The sequence below is a fragment of the Gobius niger genome (assembly GCF_951799975.1).
Source record: "Gobius niger genome assembly, chromosome: 21".
NCBI classification, from domain to species: Eukaryota; Metazoa; Chordata; class Actinopteri; order Gobiiformes; family Gobiidae; genus Gobius; species Gobius niger.
The window spans coordinates 28,456,139-28,478,562 of NC_136872.1; the positions used below are offsets into that span (position 1 = coordinate 28,456,139).

The 22,424-nt window shown below is 45.5% G+C and overlaps 1 protein-coding gene across 3 annotated transcripts in view; it reads left to right on the forward strand.

The window, feature by feature from the left end:
* LOC306980425 (voltage-gated potassium channel subunit beta-3-like) overlaps positions 1 to 22,424 on the forward strand; it is a 70,369-nt gene that overhangs the window by 5,786 nt on the left and 42,159 nt on the right. Inside the window, exon 1 of one of the 3 annotated variants that reach the window (XM_079579794.1) lies at positions 2,515 to 2,557. The exons of 1 other annotated variant lie outside the window; for it this stretch is intronic. Coding sequence is in view for 1 of the 2 variants with exons in the window: in XM_079579792.1 (XP_079435918.1) it covers positions 10,493 to 10,686 (194 nt within the window). In the remaining variant the exon portion in view is untranslated. Of the gene's footprint in view, positions 1 to 2,514; positions 2,558 to 10,468; positions 10,687 to 22,424 lie in introns of those variants that run through there. One more of the 3 variants, XM_079579792.1, reaches the window with a different exon arrangement.

Sequence of the window (22,424 nt, forward strand, 5' to 3'; positions counted from 1 at the left end):
TCTCTATGAAGTACAGGTCAGAAAGTCCATCTCTATGAAGTACAGGTCAGAAAGTCCTTCATCTCTATGAAGTACAGGTCAGAAAGTCCTTCATCTCTATGAAGTACAGGTCAGAAAGTCCTCCATCGAGTTTGTATCTGCTGCTTTTGTGTTTGGTTGTTGGTTGTGTTTTGTGCTTTGGGTAAAGCAGCTGTGGTTTATTGTAAATGTGCTGTAGAAATAAGTGTGACCTCGACTTCCTTTAAACCTGGGTCTGAAGAGAAGAAGAGCTTTTCAGTTCCTGCTTTTGAGACTTTTACTGTTGCGATGCCGGACTCTAGACCAGGGGTTAATACTAACTCTCTCCAGTTCATTCTCAATGGCAAATATGGATGCAGTACACTGTTTGGCCACAGGCGACAAATTGGGGGCGCTGTTTCACTCCTTTCACAAAGTTAAGGAAACCTTTTTCTGGTGTCTCGGTGTTTCTCTGTCACAGAGCGTCGTAGCATCAACTTTCCCAGTTTTCCACATTGTTTTACTGCAAAGGTCGTTGACAAATATGATTTATAAAAGAATTTATGCTGACAAAAATCCTGCAAAAAAGTGACAAAAATCCTGCAAAAAAGTGTGAAAAATCCAGTAAAAAATGACAAAAATCCAGTAAAAAAATGACAAAAATCCTGCAAAAAAATGACAAAAATCCAGTAAAAAAATGATAAAAATCCAGCAAAAAAATGACAAAAAAACAGCAAAAAAATGACAAAAATCCAGCTGTTTTACTCCTTTCGCAAAGTTTAGGACTTTTCTGGTGTCTTGGTCGTAGCATCAACTTTCCCATTTTTCCATTTTATTTTATTACAAAGGTCGTTGACATATATGACTTATAAAATAACTTATGCTGAACTGACACTTTCAAAATAATCTAAAGTGGCATTTTCTTTGACTTAAAGAAATGAATGAGGTAAAGTCACTGTAGGAGCTGCAGGTGGTGCTGTTGTTTACATTTTGCTCTGTATTGCTATTGATTTTGTTCTACTAAAACTAGGCTTTTGTAGCATGTTTAACAGGAATTAGGACAGGGAGCTTCTGGTATCCAGCAAAAAATGGTGCTCATGGAAGGAGGCAATGGGATGTGGAGAGAAAGATTAGGTCCAGGCACTAATATTTTGCAAAAGTATAAAAGGCTTTATTAATGGAGACATTAAGAGACATTAAGAGACATTAAAAAGCACACCAGCGCCTTCATCAGGGCGTGTGTGGAGACAGAGAGTCAACCAATTTGTAGTGTCTGACTACAGGTGTGTAGCCAGGACAATGAGACACATGCTGTCATAGTCCTTTTGGACACAAGGGGGAGACATTTCATCTTCACAATATAGTGGCAACAAGACAAAACATGAAGAACAAGATTACAAAAAACAAGAGAGGTCCAGATCCTCATCCAGGCCAGGGTATTCTGTAGCATTAAGAGCTTGGATCCAATATGACTCTCTTTGCCTTAGGTGTAAGATTTTATCGCCACCCCTGGCATTTAAGGTGATGACCTCACTTCCTGACACCTTTAGGGTGTGGTCATGGCTGTTGTGGACATCCATGTAATGTCTGGCCATAGGATCATTTAGGTTTTGAGAGCGAATGGCATATCTGTGTTCAGCCACTCTGTCCCTTAGCCTCCTTTTATTGAGGCCCACGTAGAAGCACCACAGGGGCTCAAGGCCATGCACTACATGGGTGCTGTTGCAATTGATTTTGTAGCATGTTATTTGCATAGATAGAATTAAATACAAATGTAACCAATGAAGAAAAAGTAACTGTTATTATTTGTAGTTATTTGTGCTTCACATCGCAGTGTTTGGCCCACGACCCACAGACACTTTTTGGCCTCAGAGGCACAAAGTTTGGGCTCCCCTGATAGAGTACAGTTTAACGATGCTCAGCTGTAAATGTGACCTCCAGGTTCGGACCAGGAAAGCTCTGTAAAAGGTTCACACTGTCTTTGTTCAGCGTAAAGTTCAGCGTCTGTGGCTCAGATGATGTTTGGGTTTGGAGCTGCTCCTCACAGATCATGACCAGGGAGAGAAGATCATGTCAAAGTCTAAACCTCCCTGGACCTTTGAGACCGATGTGAACGAGAGGATGGTCTGGAGCCGGAGGCTGCAGTAAGAGCTGTGGGCCTGCAGAGGGCGCTGTGGCACAGGGAGTGAGTGTGTGTGTCAGATCTGATCAGAGCTGCTCTTCATGAACGTGTCGAGTCTTTCACACTTACACACAGTGGCTTTAAAACCAAGGCCTGAAATGTCACTCAAAAGATCCTCCTGTGTCTCCGTGAACGGCTCTTTGTGATGAATCGATCCCAGAGAAAGAGCCGTGAATCTGAGTGTGTAATCGGACACGTCAGAGAGAGTCGGGTCTGAGGGAGAGAGACAGAGCGGCTCCCCCCCCCTCGTCACTCCCCCCCCCCTCGCCCGTCCCCCCCCCTCATCCCCCCCCCCCCCCGCCTGCTCTCCAGTGTCTCGGACTCTCAGTCGTCGCTGGATTACAGGATGTGACGGTCGCGGCTCTCGGCTGTTTGGGGGTAAGACCTGCTCTGTAGTAGTAGTAGTAGTAGTAGTAGTAGTAGTAGTAGTAGTAGTAGTAGTAGTAGTAGTAGTAGTAGTAGTAGTAGTAGTAGTAGTAGTAGTAGTAGTAGTAGTAGTAGTAGTAGTAGTAGTAGTCAGTGTTTGTGTCTCTGTTCATTAGTAGTGGTAGTAGTAGTAGTAGTAGTAGTAGTAGTAGTAGTAGTAGTAGTAGTAGTAGTAGTAGTCAGTGTTTGTGTCTCTGTTCATTAGTAGTGGTAGTAGTAGTAGTAGTAGTAGTAGTAGTAGTAGTAGTAGTAGTAGTAGTAGTAGTAGTAGTAGTAGTAGTAGTAGTAGTAGTAGTAGTAGTAGTAGTAGTAGTAGTAGTAGTAGTAGTAGTAGTAGTCAGTGTTTGTGTCTCTGTTCATTAGTAGTGGTAGTAGTAGTAGTAGTAGTAGTAGTAGTAGTAGTAGTAGTAGTAGTAGTAGTCAGTGTTTGTGTCTCTGTTCATTAGTAGTGGTAGTAGTAGTAGTAGTAGTGGTAGTGGTAGTAGTAGTAGTAGTAGTAGTAGTAGTAGTAGTAGTAGTAGTAGTAGTAGTAGTAGTAGTAGTAGTAGTAGTAGTAGTAGTAGTCAGTGTTTGTGTCTCTGTTCATTAGTAGTAGTAGTAGTAGTAGTAGTAGTAGTAGTAGTAGTAGTAGTAGTAGTAGTAGTAGTCGTAGTCGTAGTCAGTGTTTGTGTCTCTGTTCATTAGTAGTGGTAGTAGTAGTAGTAGTAGTAGTAGTAGTAGTAGTAGTAGTAGTAGTCAGTGTTTGTGTCTCTGTTCATTAGTAGTGGTAGTAGTAGTAGTAGTAGTGGTAGTAGTAGTAGTAGTAGTGGTAGTAGTAGTAGTAGTAGTAGTAGTAGTAGTAGTAGTAGTAGTAGTAGTAGTAGTAGTAGTAGTAGTAGTAGTAGTAGTAGTAGTAGTAGTAGTAGTAGTAGTAGTAGTAGTAGTAGTAGTAGTAGTAGTAGTCAGTTCTAATGGACTTTGTTAGTTCTCAGTCCTCGTTTCCTCCAGACTTTCTCAGGAATAGTTTCAATGATGTAGGAAAGCGTAATGAAGGTTTTTCAGAGGTGTCGTCTGGACTGGGTCTCGTGGTTCATGTTAGAGACTTTGTGCTGCTGGAGGAGCTGGACTCGCTGGAGGAGCTGGACTCGCTGGACTCTCGTCAGCCTGATCTGCTCTGACAGCATCTCCACAGCATCGTTACATCACCGGCTCCACCAGAGCTGCAGCTCCAGACCAGGGTTCATTTCATCCACTGAAATACTTAATCTTAATTTTAGTCAAAGTGATGTTTGAGTCGACTAAAATCAGACTAAATAAAAATGAAAAGGAGAGACAAACTTGTATTGAGCGTCTGAAAGAGCCTCAGATCATGTTTAAAGGATCAGCTCTGAGCTTTGTTCATGTGGAGCAGAAACATGAAGCAGAGGAACAACATTAAACATGATTAGAATCAATATTATCAATGCAAAGTCACTACATTCCTCTGAAATCTGGGGTTCCTGATTTTTCCCACACAAACTTTGACATTTGTTCATTTGGCCCAAACTCATTTCTAGCTCTCACAATCACTCCTGCACGTCCAAGTTGTTCTAGCAAACTGTTTATCTGCACGTTTCTCGGCCATGTACAGCTCTGAACAGTGGAACAGTGGAACAGTGGAACAGTGGAACAGTGGAACAGTGAAACAGTGAAACAGTGGAGGAACAGTGGAGGAACAGTGGAGGAACAGTGGAGAAACAGTGGAGAAACAGTGGAGAAACAGTGGAGGAACAGTGGAGGAACAGTGGAGGAACAGTGGAGGAACAGTGGAGGAACAGTGGAGGAACAGTGGAGGAACAGTGGAGGAACAGTGGAGGAACAGTGGAGGAACAGTGGAGGAACAGTGGAGGAACAGTGGAGGAACAGTGGAGGAACAGTGGAGGAACAGTGGAGGAACAGTGGAGGAACAGTGGAGGAACAGTGGGAACAGTGGGAACAGTGGGAACAGTGGGAACAGTGGAACAGTGGAACAGTGGAACAGTAGAACAGTAGAACAGTAGAACAGTAGAACAGTAGAACAGTAGAACAGTAGAACAGTAGAACAGTAGAACAGTAGAACAGTGGAACAGTGGAACAGTAGAACAGTGGAAAACCCCTAAAACCCGCTCATCTACAGTGGTCTTTCCATCTTCTGTCCCTCAATAAGAATTAGGTGAAAACAATTGAACAATATCTGTTTCTAACTCGCCCTGAGGAGGTGAAAACAAACTTACTTTTCAGCAACAAAACGTCACAAACCCGGCTTTACTTTCAGTCGACTGAAACTGGACTAACATTAAATTACATTTTAGTCAAAAGAATCAAATAAAATATGTCAAAATAAACACAGCTCAGTCCAGGCCTGGAGGTCTGTGAGCTCAGACTGTAGAGCTCAGACTGTAGAGCTCAGACTGTAGAGCTCAGACTGTAGAGCTCAGCCTGTAGAGCTCAGACTGTAGAGCTCAGACTGTAGAGCTCAGTATGTAGAGCTCAGTATGTAGAGCTCAGTATGTAGAGCTCAGTATGTAGAGCCTGTAGAGCTCAGACTGTAGAGCTCAGACTGTAGAGACTGTAGAGCTCAGACTGTAGAGCTCAGACTGTAGAGCTCAGCCTGTAGAGCTCAGCCTGTAGAGCTCAGCCTGTAGAGCTCAGTATGTAGAGCTCAGTATGTAGAGCTCAGTATGTAGAGCCTGTAGAGCTCAGACTGTAGAGCTCAGACTGTAGAGACTGTAGAGCTCAGACTGTAGAGCTCAGACTGTAGAGACTGTAGAGCTCAGACTGTAGAGCTCAGACTGTAGAGCTCAGCCTGTAGAGCTCAGCCTGTAGAGCTCAGCCTGTAGAGCTCAGCCTGTAGAGCTCAGCCTGTAGAGCTCAGTATGTAGAGCTCAGTATGTAGAGCTCAGTATGTAGAGCCTGTAGAGCTCAGACTGTAGAGCTCAGACTGTAGAGACTGTAGAGCTCAGACTGTAGAGCTCAGACTGTAGAGACTGTAGAGCTCAGACTGTAGAGCTCAGACTGTAGAGCTCAGACTGTAGAGACTGTAGAGCTCAGACTGTAGAGCTCAGACTGTAGAGCTCAGACTGTAGAGCTCAGACTGTAGAGACTGTAGAGCTCAGACTGTAGAGCTCAGACTGTAGAGACTGTAGAGCTCAGACTGTAGAGCTCAGACTGTAGAGCTCAGACTGTAGAGACTGTAGAGCTCAGACTGTAGAGCTCAGTATGTAGAGACTGTAGAGCTCAGACTGTAGAGCTCAGTCTGTAGAGCTCAGTCTGTAGAGCTCAGTCTGTAGAGCTCAGTCTGTAGAGCTCAGACTGTAGAGACTGTAGAGCTCAGACTGTAGAGCTCAGTCTGTAGAGCTCAGTCTGTAGAGCTCAGACTGTAGAGCTCAGACTGTAGAGCTCAGTCTGTAGAGCTCAGACTGTAGAGACTGTAGAGCTCAGACTGTAGAGCTCAGTCTGTAGAGCTCAGTCTGTAGAGCTCAGACTGTAGAGCTCAGACTGTAGAGCTCAGTATGTAGAGCCTGTAGAGCTCAGACTGTAGAGCTCAGACTGTAGAGCTCAGACTGTAGAGACTGTAGAGCTCAGACTGTAGAGCTCAGACTGTAGAGACTGTAGAGCTCAGACTGTAGAGCTCAGACTGTAGAGCTCAGACTGTAGAGACTGTAGAGCTCAGACTGTAGAGCTCAGTATGTAGAGCTCAGACTGTAGAGACTGTAGAGCTCAGACTGTAGAGCTCAGACTGTAGAGCTCAGACTGTAGAGCTCAGACTGTAGAGTCTGTAGAGCTCAGTATGTAGAGCCTGTAGAGCTCAGACTGTAGAGCTCAGACTGTAGAGCTCAGACTGTAGAGCTCAGACTGTAGAGTCTGTAGAGCTCAGTATGTAGAGCTCAGTATGTAGAGCTCAGACTGTAGAGTCTGTAGAGCTCAGACTGTAGAGCTCAGTATGTAGAGCTCAGTATGTAGAGCTCAGTATGTAGAGTCTGTAGAGCTCAGACTGTAGAGCTCAGTATGTAGAGCTCAGTATGTAGAGCTCAGACTGTAGAGCTCAGACTGTAGAGCCTGTAGAGCTCAGACTGTAGAGCTCAGACTGTAGAGTCTGTAGAGCTCAGACTGTAGAGCTCAGTCTGTAGAGCTCAGTATGTAGAGACTGTAGAGCTCAGACTGTAGAGCTCAGACTGTAGAGCTCAGACTGTAGAGCTCAGTATGTAGAGCTCAGTATGTAGAGCTCAGTATGTAGAGCCTGTAGAGCTCAGACTGTAGAGACTGTAGAGCTCAGACTGTAGAGCTCAGACTGTAGAGTCTGTAGAGCTCAGACTGTAGAGCTCAGTCTGTAGAGCTCAGTATGTAGAGACTGTAGAGCTCAGACTGTAGAGCTCAGACTGTAGAGCTCAGACTGTAGAGTCTGTAGAGCTCAGTATGTAGAGCTCAGTATGTAGAGCTCAGTATGTAGAGCCTGTAGAGCTCAGACTGTAGAGCTCAGACTGTAGAGTCTGTAGAGCTCAGACTGTAGAGCTCAGACTGTAGAGCTCAGACTGTAGAGACTGTAGAGCTCAGACTGTAGAGACTGTAGAGCTCAGACTGTAGAGCTCAGACTGTAGAGCTCAGTCTGTAGAGCTCAGACTGTAGAGTCTGTAGAGCTCAGTATGTAGAGCTCAGTATGTAGAGCCTGTAGAGCTCAGACTGTAGAGCTCAGACTGTAGAGCTCAGTCTGTAGAGCTCAGACTGTAGAGCTCAGACTGTAGAGCTCAGACTGTAGAGCTCAGACTGTAGAGCTCAGACTGTAGAGCTCAGACTGTAGAGCTCAGACTTTAGAGCTCAGACTGTAGAGCTCAGACTGTAGAGCTCAGTCTGTAGAGCTCAGACTGTAGAGCTCAGACTGTAGAGTCTGTAGAGCTCAGTATGTAGAGCCTGTAGAGCTCAGACTGTAGAGCTCAGACTGTAGAGACTGTAGAGCTCAGACTGTAGAGCTCAGACTGTAGAGCTCAGACTGTAGAGTCTGTAGAGCTCAGTATGTAGAGCTCAGTATGTAGAGCCTGTAGAGCTCAGACTGTAGAGCTCAGACTGTAGAGTCTGTAGAGCTCAGACTGTAGAGCTCAGTATGTAGAGCTCAGTATGTAGAGCCTGTAGAGCTCAGACTGTAGAGCTCAGACTGTAGAGACTGTAGAGCTCAGACTGTAGAGCTCAGTATGTAGAGCTCAGTATGTAGAGTCTGTAGAGCTCAGACTGTAGAGCTCAGACTGTAGAGTCTGTAGAGCTCAGACTGTAGAGCTCAGACTGTAGAGCTCAGACTGTAGAGTCTGTAGAGCTCAGACTGTAGAGTCTGTAGAGCTCAGTATGTAGAGACTGTAGAGCTCAGACTGTAGAGTCTGTAGAGCTCAGACTGTAGAGCTCAGACTGTAGAGCTCAGTCTGTAGAGCTCAGTATGTAGAGACTGTAGAGCTCAGACTGTAGAGTCTGTAGAGCTCAGTATGTAGAGCTCAGTATGTAGAGCTCAGTATGTAGAGCTCAGTATGTAGAGCTCAGCCTGTAGAGCCTGTAGAGCTCAGTCTGTAGAGCTCAGTATGTAGAGCCTGTAGAGCTCAGTATGTAGAGCTCAGTATGTAGAGCCTGTAGAGCTCAGACTGTAGAGCTCAGTCTGTAGAGCTCAGTATGTAGAGCCTGTAGAGCTCAGACTGTAGAGCTCAGACTGTAGAGTCTGTAGAGCTCAGACTGTAGAGCTCAGACTGTAGAGACTGTAGAGCTCAGACTGTAGAGACTGTAGAGCTCAGACTGTAGAGCTCAGACTGTAGAGACTGTAGAGCTCAGACTGTAGAGACTGTAGAGCTCAGTCTGTAGAGCTCAGACTGTAGAGTCTGTAGAGCTCAGTCTGTAGAGCTCAGACTGTAGAGTCTGTAGAGCTCAGTATGTAGAGCCTGTAGAGCTCAGACTGTAGAGCTCAGACTGTAGAGCTCAGACTGTAGAGCTCAGACTGTAGAGCTCAGTATGTAGAGCTCAGACTGTAGAGCCTGTAGAGCTCAGACTGTAGAGCTCAGACTGTAGAGCTCAGACTGTAGAGCTCAGACTGTAGAGCCTGTAGAGCTCAGACTGTAGAGTCTGTAGAGCTCAGTATGTAGAGCCTGTAGAGCTCAGACTGTAGAGCTCAGACTGTAGAGCTCAGACTGTAGAGCTCAGACTGTAGAGCTCAGTATGTAGAGCTCAGACTGTAGAGCCTGTAGAGCTCAGTCTGTAGAGCTCAGACTGTAGAGACTGTAGAGCTCAGACTGTAGAGCTCAGTATGTAGAGCTCAGACTGTAGAGCTCAGACTGTAGAGCTCAGACTGTAGAGTCTGTAGAGCTCAGTATGTAGAGCCTGTAGAGCTCAGACTGTAGAGCTCAGACTGTAGAGCTCAGTATGTAGAGCCTGTAGAGCTCAGACTGTAGAGCTCAGTATGTAGAGACTGTAGAGCTCAGACTGTAGAGCTCAGACTGTAGAGCTCAGTATGTAGAGCCTGTAGAGCTCAGTATGTAGAGCTCAGTATGTAGAGACTGTAGAGCTCAGACTGTAGAGCTCAGACTGTAGAGCTCAGACTGTAGAGCTCAGACTGTAGAGCTCAGACTGTAGAGCTCAGACTGTAGAGCTCAGTCTGTAGAGACTGTAGAGCCTGTAGAGCTCAGACTGTAGAGCTCAGACTGTAGAGACTGTAGAGCTCAGACTGTAGAGCTCAGACTGTAGAGCTCAGACTGTAGAGCTCAGACTGTAGAGCTCAGACTGTAGAGCTCAGACTGTAGAGCTCAGTCTGTAGAGCTCAGACTGTAGAGCTCAGACTGTAGAGCTCAGACTGTAGAGCTCAGACTGTAGAGACTGTAGAGCCTGTAGAGCTCAGACTGTAGAGCTCAGACTGTAGAGACTGTAGAGCTCAGACTGTAGAGCTCAGACTGTAGAGCTCAGACTGTAGAGCTCAGACTGTAGAGCTCAGACTGTAGAGCTCAGACTGTAGAGCTCAGACTGTAGAGCTCAGTCTGTAGAGCTCAGACTGTAGAGCTCAGACTGTAGAGCTCAGACTGTAGAGCTCAGTCTGTAGAGCTCAGACTGTAGAGCTCAGACTGTAGAGCTCAGACTGTAGAGACTGTAGAGCTCAGACTGTAGAGCTCAGACTGTAGAGCTCAGACTGTAGAGACTGTAGAGCTCAGACTGTAGAGACTGTAGAGCTCAGACTGTAGAGCTCAGACTGTAGAGTCTGTAGAGCTCAGACTGTAGAGCTCAGACTGTAGAGTCTGTAGAGCTCAGACTGTAGAGTCTGTAGAGCTCAGACTGTAGAGCTCAGACTGTAGAGCTCAGACTGTAGAGCTGTAGAGCTCAGACTGTAGAGACTGTAGAGCTCAGACTGTAGAGCTCAGACCTGTGACAGAGCTGCCTTGTCCAGAGCCTTCCCAGTCCAGACGACACCTCTGCAACTCAGGCCTGTAGGTGGCGCTGTAGTCGTAGTAGTGGTAGTATAATTATGGTTGTATAATTAGTATAATCGTCACTAACCCTGTAGGTGGCGCTGTAGTCGTAGTAGTGGTAGTATAATTATGGTAGTATAATTAGTATAATCGTCACTAACCCTGTAGGTGGCGCTGTAGTCGTAGTAGTGGTAGTATAATCATCACTAACCCTGTAGGTGGCGCTGTAGTCGTTGTAGTGGTAGTATAATTAGTATAATCGTCACTAACCCTGTAGGTGGCGCTGTAGTCGTTGTAGTGGTAGTATAATTATGGTAGTATAATTAGTATAATCGTCACTAACCCTGTAGGTGGCGCTGTAGTCGTTGTAGTGGTAGTATAATTATGGTAGTATAATTAGTATAATCGTCACTAACCCTGTAGGTGGCGCTGTAGTTGCTGGATGCGGTTGCCGTAGCGACGCGTGATGCAGGTGTCCATCGCGTGTAACGTCGGGGGCGGGCCCGGAGGCGGGGCCTCGAGCAGCGAGCTGAAGGAGCGACGAGCCGCCACCGCCGCCCACCAGGGCCGCGCCCGGGAGGCGGAGCCGCCCAGGGTCGCCCCCCTGGGACACGCCCACATGAACGAGGCGGTCGGTCGCCACAGCAACATGATGTACAGGTGAGACGGACGATCGAGAGTCTGAGGCTCAATCCGAAATCATCAAATTGTCGCCTGTAAGCTCTAACACGAGCAACTAACTCCTTAACCTTTCATGACTGTTAGATCTGTGCCGTTCGGGAACTAGAGCTTCAGCTGCATTTGCACAATCCGTCCTTAAACAGGGGAAAGGGAAGTGACATCACCAACAGCTGCTTTTCTTCTTCTTTAAAGTTATTGGCGCAGTGGCTTATGGGACGGCACATAGCTCCTAATCACCGGTTAGTTAGCACCAGAGGTCCCTATGCTAAAGTGGCTATGATAGTGAGCACCAGAGGTCACTATGCTAAAGTGGCTATGATAGTTAGCACCAGAGGTCCCTATGCTAAAGTGGCTATGATAGTTAGCATCAGAGGTCCCTATGCTAAAGTGGCTATGATAGTTAGCATCAGAGGTCCCTATGCTAAAGTGGCTATGATAGTTAGCATCAGAGGTCCCTATGCTAAAGTGGCTATGATAGTTAGCACCAGAGGTCCCTATGCTAAAGTGGCTATGATAGTTAGCATCAGAGGTCCCTATGCTAAAGTGGCTATGACAGTTAGCATCAGAGGTCCCTATGCTAAAGTGGCTATGATAGTTAGCACCAGAGGTCCCTATGCTAAAGTGGCTATGATAGTTAGCACCAGAGGTCCCTATGCTAAAGTGGCTATGATAGTTAGCATCAGAGGTCCCTATGCTAAAGTGGCTATGACAGTTAGCATCAGAGGTCACTATGCTAAAGTGGCTATGATAGTTAGCATCAGAGGTCCCTATGCTAAAGTGGCTATGATAGTTAGCACCAGAGGTCCCTATGTTAAAGTGGCTATGATAGTTAGCATCAGAGGTCCCTATGCTAAAGTGGCTATGATAGTTAGCATCAGAGGTCCCTATGCTAAAGTGGCCATGATAGTTAGCACCAGAGGTCCCTATGCTAAAGTGGCTATGATAGTTAGCATCAGAGGTCCCTATGCTAAAGTGGCTATGATAGTTAGCATCAGAGGTCCCTATGCTAAAGTGGCTATGATAGTTAGCACCAGAGGTCCCTATGCTAAAGTGGCTATGATAGTTAGCATCAGAGGTCCCTATGCTAAAGTGGCTATGATAGTTAGCATCAGAGGTCGCTATGCTAAAGTGGCTATGATAGTTAGCACCAGAGGTCCCTATACTAAAGTGGCTATGATAGTTAGCATCAGAGGTCCCTATGCTAAAGTGGCTATGATAGTTAGCACCAGAGGTCACTATGCTAAAGTGGCTATGATAGTTAGCATCAGAGGTCCCTATGCTAATGTGGCTATGATAGTTAGCATCAGAGGTCCCTATGCTAAAGTGGCTATAATAGTTAGCACCAGAGGTCCCTATGCTAATGTGGCTATGATAGTTAGCATCAGAGGTCCCTATGCTAAAGTGGCTATGATAGTTAGCATCAGAGGTCCCTATGCTAAAGTGGCTATGATAGTTAGCACCAGAGGTCCCTATGCTAAAGTGGCTATGATAGTTAGCATCAGAGGTCCCTATGCTAAAGTGGCTATGATAGTTAGCATCAGAGGTCCCTATGCTAAAGTGGCTATGATAGTTAGCATCCGAGGTCACTATGTTAAAGTGGCTATGATAGTTAGCATCAGAGGTCCCTATGCTAAAGTGGCTATGATAGTTAGCACCAGAGGTCCCTATGCTAAAGTGGCTATGATAGTTAGCATCAAGGCTCCTTTGCCTAACTACTTCCTAACTGACTTACCAAGTCGGAAGCAACTTGCCATGGCGGACGCTGACGCACATCCTGTTTGGCGTAAGAGCTCTTAGCAATCTGATTGTTTCGGAAGGAGCATGAGGCTGAACTGACAGCGTGACCCTGTGACCCTGTGACCCCATGACCCCGTGACCCTGTGACCCGGTGACCCCGTGACAGTTATGGAACAGTCCAGAGGCTCAGTCTGTGAGTCGCCCTCTGTACTGAGGCTCGTTGGTTCATTTATTATTGAAGACTTTATGGCTCTGAATAATTGACGGCTCAGACGGAGCTGAAACCGGACACGTTTGTAAACGACGACTAAACGAGCGCTTTCTCCAGCGGCTCCGACTCTGTCCTCGTTTCCCGTCAGTGTCACAGCCGTGTTTCTGAAACTACAGCCTTAATGAGACTAAACTCAGACTAAACCTGCACATGTTTGGTCCTCTTACTAACTAGATGAAAGAGTTTCATCAGTTCATCAGGAAAGAGCCTGAACAGTCATAATAAATACTGACTTGTTGCTCTCGAGCTTCTGCGTCTCTTTAGTTACAGCTCATCACAGTCTGGAGCTGTTTAGTTTCTCCAGTAGAGACCAGTCCTCCAGCAGAGACCAGTCCTCCAGCAGAGACCAGTCCTCCAGCAGAGACCAGTCCTCCAGTAGAGACCAGTCCTCCAGCAGAGACCAGTCCTCCAGCAGAGACCAGTCCTCCAGCAGAGACCGAGTCTGGACCAGGCAGTGACGCTCAGCGGAGAACAGTCCTCCAGTAGAGACCAGTCCTCCAGTAGAGACCAGTCCTCCAGTAGAGACCAGTCCTCCAGTAGAGACCAGTCCTCCAGCAGAGACCAGTCCTCCAGTAGAGACCAGTCCTCCAGTAGAGACCAGTCCTCCAGCAGAGACCAGTCCTCCAGCAGAGACCAGTCCTCCAGTAGAGACCAGTCCTCCAGCAGAGACCAGTCCTCCAGTAGAGACCAGTCCTCCAGCAGAGACCAGTTCTCCAGCAGAGACCAGTCCTCCAGTAGAGACCAGTCCTCCAGCAGAGACCAGTCCTCCAGTAGAGACCAGTCCTCCAGTAGAGACCAGTCCTCCAGCAGAGACCAGTTCTCCAGCAGAGACCGAGTCTGGACCAGGCAGTGACGCTCAGCGGAGAACAGTCCTCCAGTAGAGACCAGTCCTCCAGTAGAGACCGAGTCTGGACCAGGCAGTGACGCTCAGCGGAGAACAGTCCTCCAGTAGAGACCAGTCCTCCAGTAGAGACCGAGTCTGGACCAGGCAGTGACGCTCAGCGGAGAACAGTCATGCGGTGTTGCTCTTCTCTCAGCTTTAGCATGAACCGTCCTTCCGGGAGGTCATGACGGCTCCTCATGGAGGCTCCTCATGGAGGCTCCTCATGGAGGCTCCTCATGGAGGCTCCTCATGGAGGCTCCTCATGGAGACTCCTCATGGAGGCTCCTCATGGAGGCTCCTCATGGAGGCTCCTCATGGAGGCTCCTCTTGGAGGCTCCTCTTGGAGGCTCCTCTTGGAGGCTCCTCATGGAGGCTCCTCATGGAGGCTCCTCATGGAGACTCCTCATGGAGGCTCCTCATGGAGGCTCCTCTTGGAGGCTCCTCATGGAGGCTCCTCATGGAGACTCCTCATGGAGGCTCCTCATGGAGGCTCCTCTTGGAGGCTCCTCATGGAGGCTCCTCTTGGAGGCTCCTCTTGGAGGCTCCTCTTGGAGGCTCCTCATGGAGGCTCCTCATGGAGGCTCCTCATGGAGGCTCCTCATGGAGGCTCCTCATGGAGACTCCTCATGGAGGCTCCTCATGGCGTGAAACACATAGAACAATGAATAATATTGACTTTCTTTTATTTTTCGGTCGCCCACATTTGCATTTGATTCTATGGAAATAACGTGTCATTAAAACAAATGTTAACTGTGGCAAAAGCCTAGTTTCAGTCGAACAAAATCAAGTATTGTAGGAACATAGTGCGAAATGTAAACAACAACAGCACCTGTATCTGCAGCTCCTTCAGTCACTTTACCTCATTCATTCACTCAGAGAAAGATTTTAGATTTTTGTGAAAGTGTCAGTTCAGCATCAGTTCTTTTATAAGTCCATTTTTTACATGAACCTTTGTTGACGTAACAACCTCTGCAATAAAAGTTTGAAAACTGTGAAAGTTGATGCTACAAAGCTCTGTGATAAACAAGAGATCACAAGGAGTGAAACAGCGCCCCCAATTTGACGATGGTGGGCAAAAGGTGTACTGCATCCATATTTATGAGAATGAATGGGAGAGAGTTAGTATTAATTATATGCGGCGCAGAAGTAGGGCACTCTCTGGCGGGACAACCAGCGGGCCCCACTCTGGGCCCCCCTGACTTAAGGGCAGGTCCAGAGCGTCCTCCTCCATCCTGCACATTGTCCTTGTGTTTCTGGTTCTAAAGTTGAGACTGGCATTTCCAACGTCAGGCTCATCAACGGCAATGTGGAAGCAGCTTTGTGGCTCCTCCTGGGGGAAAATGGAAAAACAAATGGGGGAAATGAGGAAAATATTAGAAATAAATGTTTGTATGATTTTCCTCCTGGTCTCTGACTCTTTTGGAGGTTTGTAGAGGAAGGTTAAAGGTACATGGTGTGGTATAGTGTGTAGAGGGTTAAAGGTACATCGTGTGGTATAGTGTGCAGAGGGTTAAAGGTACATCGTGTGGTATAGTGTGTAGAAGGTTAAAGGTACATCGTGTGGTATAGTGTGTAGAAGGTTAAAGGTACATCATGTGGTATAGTGTGTAGAAGGTTAAAGGTACATCGTGTGGTATAGTGTGTAGAAGGTTAAAGGTACATCGTGTGGTATAGTGTGTAGAAGGTTAAAGGTACATCGTGTGGTATAGTGTGCAGAGGGTTAAAGGTACATCGTGTGGTATAGTGTGTAGAAGGTTAAAGGTACATCGTGTGGTATAGTGTGTAGAAGGTTAAAGGTACATCATGTGGTATAGTGTGTAGAAGGTTAAAGGTACATCGTGTGGTATAGTGTGTAGAAGGTTAAAGGTACATGGTGTGGTATAGTGTGTAGAAGGTTAAAGGTACATCGTGTGGTATAGTGTGCAGAGGGTTAAAGGTACATCGTGTGGTATAGTGTGTAGAAGGTTAAAGGTACATCGTGTGGTATAGTGTGTAGAGGGTTAAAGGTACATCATGTGGTATAGTGTGTAGAAGGTTAAAGGTACATCATGTGGTATAGTGTGTAGAAGGTTAAAGGTACATCGTGTGGTATAGTGTGTAGAGGGTTAAAGGTACATCATGTGGTATAGTGTGTAGAAGGTTAAAGGTACATTGTGTGGTATAGTGTGTAGAAGGTTAAAGGTACATCATGTGGTATAGTGTGTAGAAGGTTAAAGGTACATCATGTGGTATAGTGTGTAGAAGGTTAAAGGTACATCGTGTGGTATAGTGTGTAGAGGGTTAAAGGTACATGGTGTGGTATAGTGTGTAGAAGGTTAAAGGTACATGGTGTGGTATAGTGTGTAGAAGGTTAAAGGTACATCGTGTGGTATAGTGTGTAGAGGGTTAAAGGTACATGGTGTGGTATAGTGTGTAGAGGGTTAAAGGTACATCGTGTGGTATAGTGTGTAGAAGGTTAAAGGTACATCGTGTGGTATAGTGTGTAGAGGGTTAAAGGTACATCGTGTGGTATAGTGTGTAGAAGGTTAAAGGTACATGGTGTGGTATAGTGTGTAGAAGGTTAAAGGTACATCGTGTGGTATAGTGTGTAGAGGGTTAAAGGTACATCGTGTGGTATAGTGTGTAGGAGGTTAAAGGTACATCGTGTGGTATAGTGTGTAGAAGGTTAAAGGTACATCGTGTGGTATAGTGTGTAGGAGGTTAAAGGTACATCGTGTGGTATAGTGTGTAGAAGGTTAAAGGTACATCGTGTGGTATAGTGTGTAGAGGGTTAAAGGTACATCGTGTGGTATAGTGTGTAGAAGGTTAAAGGTACATCGTGTGGTATAGTGTGTAGAGGGTTAAAGGTACATCGTGTGGTATAGTGTGTAGAAGGTTAAAGGTACATCGTGTGGTATAGTGTGTAGAGGGTTAAAGGTACATCGTGTGGTATAGTGTGTAGGAGGTTAAAGGTACATCGTGTGGTATAGTGTGTAGAAGGTTAAAGGTACATCGTGTGGTATAGTGTGTAGGAGGTTAAAGGTACATCGTGTGGTATAGTGTGTAGAAGGTTAAAGGTACATCGTGTGGTATAGTGTGTAGGAGGTTAAAGGTACATCGTGTGGTATAGTGTGTAGAAGGTTAAAGGTACATCGTGTGGTATAGTGTGTAGAAGGTTAAAGGTACATCATGTGGTATAGTGTGTAGAAGGTTAAAGGTACATCATGTGGTATAGTGTGTAGAGGGTTAAAGGTACATCGTGTGGTATAGTGTGTAGAAGGTTAAAGGTACATCATGTGGTATAGTGTGTAGAGGGTTAAAGGTACATCGTGTGGTATAGTGTGTAGAAGGTTAAAGGTACATCATGTGGTATAGTGTGTAGAGGGTTAAAGGTACATCATGTGGTATAGTGTGTAGAGGGTTAAAGGTACATCATGTGGTATAGTGTGTAGAGGGTTAAAGGTACATCGTGTGGTATAGTGTGTAGAAGGTTAAAGGTACATGGTGTGGTATAGTGTGTAGAGGGTTAAAGGTACATCGTGTGGTATAGTGTGTAGAGGGTTAAAGGTACATCGTGTGGTATAGTGTGTAGAAGGTTAAAGGTACATCGTGTGGTATAGTGTGTAGAGGGTTAAAGGTACATGGTGTGGTATAGTGTGTAGAAGGTTAAAGGTACATCGTGTGGTATAGTGTGTAGAAGGTTAAAGGTACATCGTGTGGTATAGTGTGTAGAAGGTTAAAGGTACATCATGTGGTATAGTGTGTAGAAGGTTAAAGGTACATCGTGTGGTATAGTGTGTAGAAGGTTAAAGGTACATCGTGTGGTATAGTGTGTAGGAGGTTAAAGGTACATCGTGTGGTATAGTGTGTAGAGGGTTAAAGGTACATCGTGTGGTATAGTGTGTAGAGGGTTAAAGGTACATCGTGTGGTATAGTGTGTAGAAGGTTAAAGGTACATCGTGTGGTATAGTGTGTAGAAGGTTAAAGGTACATCGTGTGGTATAGTGTGTAGAAGGTTAAAGGTACATGGTGTGGTATAGTGTGTAGAAGGTTAAAGGTACATGGTGTGGTATAGTGTGTAGAAGGTTAAAGGTACATGGTGTGGTATAGTGTGTAGAAGGTTAAAGGTACATGGTGTGGTATAGTGTGTAGAGGGTTAAAGGTACATCGTGTGGTATAGTGTGTAGAAGGTTAAAGGTACATCGTGTGGTATAGTGTGTAGAGGGTTAAAGGTACATGGTGTGGTATAGTGTGTAGAAGGTTAAAGGTACATGGTGTGGTATAGTGTGTAGAAGGTTAAAGGTACATCGTGTGGTATAGTGTGCAGAAGGTTAAAGGTACATGGTGTGGTATAGTGTGTAGAAGTTTAAAGGTACATCGTGTGGTATAGTGTGTAGGAGGTTAAAGGTACATCGTGTGGTATAGTGTGTAGAAGGTTAAAGGTACATCGTGTGGTATAGTGTGCAGAAGGTTAAAGGTACATGGTGTGGTATAGTGTGTAGAAGGTTAAAGGTACATGGTGTGGTATAGTGTGTAGAAGGTTAAAGGTACATGGTGTGGTATAGTGTGTAGAAGGTTAAAGGTACATGGTGTGGTATAGTGTGTAGAAGGTTAAAGGTACATCATGTGGTATAGTGTGTAGAAGGTTAAAGGTACATGGTGTGGTATAGTGTGTAGAAGGTTAAAGGTACATCATGTGGTATAGTGTGTAGAAGGTTAAAGGTACATCGTGTGGTATAGTGTGTAGAAGGTTAAAGGTACATCGTGTGGTATAGTGTGTAGAGGGTTAAAGGTACATGGTGTGGTATAGTGTGTAGAAGGTTAAAGGTACATGGTGTGGTATAGTGTGTAGAAGGTTAAAGGTACATGGTGTGGTATAGTGTGTAGAAGGTTAAAGGTACATGGTGTGGTATAGTGTGTAGAAGGTTAAAGGTACATGGTGTGGTATAGTGTGTAGAAGGTTAAAGGTACACGTGTGGTATAGTGTGTAGAAGGTTAAAGGTACATCGTGTGGTATAGTGTGTAGAAGGTTAAAGGTACATCATGTGGTATAGTGTGTAGAGGGTTAAAGGTACATGGTGTGGTATAGTGTGTAGAAGGTTAAAGGTACATCATGTGGTATAGTGTGTAGAGGGTTAAAGGTACATGGTGTGGTATAGTGTGTAGAAGGTTAAAGGTACATCGTGTGGTATAGTGTGTAGAGGGTTAAAGGTACATGGTGTGGTATAGTGTGTAGAAGGTTAAAGGTACACGTGTGGTATAGTGTGTAGAGGGTTAAAGGTACATGGTGTGGTATAGTGTGTAGAAGGTTAAAGGTACACGTGTGGTATAGTGTGTAGAAGGTTAAAGGTACATCATGTGGTATAGTGTGTAGAGGGTTAAAGGTACATGGTGTGGTATAGTGTGTAGAAGGTTAAAGGTACACGTGTGGTATAGTGTGTAGAAGGTTAAAGGTACATGGTGTGGTATAGTGTGTAGGAGGTTAAAGGTACATGGTGTGGTATAGTGTGTAGAAGGTTAAAGGTACATCGTGTGGTATAGTGTGTAGAAGGTTAAAGGTACATGGTGTGGTATAGTGTGTAGAAGGTTAAAGGTACATGGTGTGGTATAGTGTGTAGAAGGTTAAAGGTACATGGTGTGGTATAGTGTGTAGAGGGTTAAAGGTACATGGTGTGGTATAGTGTGTAGAAGGTTAAAGGTACATGGTGTGGTATAGTGTGTAGAAGGTTAAAGGTACATGGTGTGGTATAGTGTGTAGAAGGTTAAAGGTACATGGTGTGGTATAGTGTGTAGAAGGTTAAAGGTACATCGTGTGGTATAGTGTGTAGAAGGTTAAAGGTACATCGTGTGGTATAGTGTGTAGGAGGTTAAAGGTACATCGTGTGGTATAGTGTGTAGGAGGTTAAAGGTACATCGTGTGGTATAGTGTGTAGAAGGTTAAAGGTACATGGTGTGGTATAGTGTGTAGAAGGTTAAAGGTACATCATGTGGTATAGTGTGTAGAGGGTTAAAGGTACATTGCGTGGTATATGATGATTAAAGTGGTTAAAGTGATCACGGCTGTTCTTCTCGACTCCGCTTTAATTAAACTCTGCTGATCCCGGATCAGAGGTCAGAGGTTCGTGTCCAGCTGTGACTGATTAACTGTGGATTAAAGCCGAGGGACAGTCTGTTCCCCTGATGATGTCATGAGGTGGTGCTTTTGAACAGACAGATTAGAGTTCAGAGAGAGCGGACGCTGAGGGATGTGAAAGTCTCTGAACCCATGGGTCAGGGGTTCGAATCCCAGCTCCTGCAGGTGCTCCCTGTGGGCGTGTCTTTGGCCCCCCAGTGTTTGTGCACTGGTGAATGAATGAAAGCGCTTTGGGCTTAATTCAACGATGATGCACATTCATAAACGGGACAGTCTCATACACGGGGCCCAAGATGAGACACAATATTAAAGACATACAATAATACATTAATAACCTAAGATGCATATTACCTTAAATACCTGCCCAACCTGACCTACTGTCATTTAAACTACCTTACCTTACGTTTACTGGCTTAGAAATGCCTCAGTTTGACATGAAAACTGTACATATTATGTGCTTGTAACAGAACAGTGACAAAAACGAGACATAAAAAACAAAACCCGGCCAAGAAAAGCATGAAAAGACAAACACGGGCGACGAAGCCTGATGATGAAGCAGAATCACATGCCTGGATCTAAAGCAGGAGGACAGAACAGCTTATCTCAGCAGACACGTCCGTCCGTCTGATGAAGAGTGGCTTTAACACGTCCGTCCGTCTGATGAAGAGTCACTTTAACACGTCCGTCCGTCTGATGAAGAGTGGCTTTAACACGTCCGTCCGTCTGATGAAGAGTGGCTTTAACACGTCCGTCCGTCTGATGAAGAGTGGCTTTAACACGTCCGTCTGATGAAGAGTGGCTTTAACACGTCCGTCCGTCTGATGAAGAGTCACTTTAACACGTCCGTCCGTCTGATGAAGAGTCACTTTAACAGAGCGAGGAGCGACAGCTGCGCTCGTCCTTTTACCTTCAGCGTCGTCACAGGGTCGCAGCCTGTGTTCAGGCCAGGGGGGCTCAAACTTTTAATCTCCGAGGCCAAAATGAAAAAGTGCCTGTGAGTCTCGGGCCAAACACGGCGACGTCAGGCACGAAAAACACACATAACTGCACATTATAAAGTCACTTTATTTTATTTACTTTTTATTTTTCGATAGCCCACGTTTGCATTTGATTCTATCTATGCAAATAACATGCTATATTAAAACAGATGGAAACTACGGCAAAAGCCTAATATTAGTCGAACAAAATCAGCCATTGAAGCAATTTAGTGCAAAAAAACAAACAGCAACACCTGCACCTACAGTAACTTTACCTCATCCATTCACTCTTTTTGTCAGTGTCAGTTCAGCATCAGTTCTTTTATAAGTCACTTTTTATCATGTTCTGTTGTCGACGTCAACGACCTTTGCAATAAAAGTTGTTAAACTGTGAAAGTTGATGCTACAAAGCTCTGTGATTGATAAACACCAGTGTTTCCTTAACTTTGTGAAAGGAGTGAAACAGCGCCCCCAATTTGACGCTGGTGGCGAAAAATTGTACTGCATCCATATTTACCTTTGAGAATGAATGGAGGAGAGTTAGTATTAACCACACGCAGCGCAAAAGTAGGTCACTCTCTGGAGGACCCCACTTTGGGCACTCCTGGTTTAAAGAGAAACCAGGGTGAGAGGTGTTTAAGTGAAATAACTGTAGATATTTGACCCTGTAGAGACTCAGGGCTTTACTTTCCATCACGCTGGTCTCTGAGCTGCTCCAGGACCTACAGTTAGAACAGTCTGTAAGTGTGTCTGACCCTGTAGAGGCTCAGAGCTTTACTTTCCATCACGCTGGTCTCTGAGCTGCTCCAGGACCTACAGTTAGAACAGTCTGTAAGTGTGTCTGACCCTGTAGAGACTCAGAGCTTTACTTTCCATCACGCTGGTCTCTGAGCTGCTCCAGGACCTACAGTTAGAACAGTCTGTAAGTGTGTCTGACCCTGTAGAGACTCAGAGCTTTACTTTCCATCACGCTGGTCTCTGAGCTGCTCCAGGACCTACAGTTAGAACAGTCTGTAAGTGTGTCTGACCCTGTAGAGACTCAGAGCTTTACTTTCCATCACGCTGGTCTCTGAGCTGCTCCAGGACCTACAGTTAGAACAGTCTGTAAGTGTGTCTGACCCTGTAGAGATTCAGAGTCTTTACTTTCCATCACGCTGGTCTCTGAGCTGCTCCAGGACCTACAGTTAGAACAGTCTGTAAGTGTGTCTGACCCTGTAGAGACTCAGAGTCTTTACTTTCCATCACGCTGGTCTCTGAGCTGCTCCAGGACCTACAGTTAGAACAGTCTGTAAGTGTGTCTGACCCTCTAGAGACTCAGAGTCTTTACTTTCCATCACGCTGGTCTCTGAGCTGCTCCAGGACCTACAGTTAGAACAGTCTGTAAGTGTGTCTGACCCTGTAGAGACTCAGAGTCTTTACTTTCCATCACGCTGGTCTCTGAGCTGCTCCAGGACCTACAGTTAGAACAGTCTGTAAGTGTGTCTGACCCTGTAGAGGCTCAGAGTCTTTACTTTCCATCACGCTGGTCTCTGAGCTGCTCCAGGACCTACAGTTAGAACAGTCTGTAAGTGTGTCTGACCCTGTAGAGACTCAGAGTCTTTACTTTCCATCACGCTGGTCTCTGAGCTGCTCCAGGACCTACAGTTAGAACAGTCTGTAAGTGTGTCTGACCCTGTAGAGACTCAGAGTCTTTACTTTCCATCACGCTGGTCTCTGAGCTGCTCCAGGACCTACAGT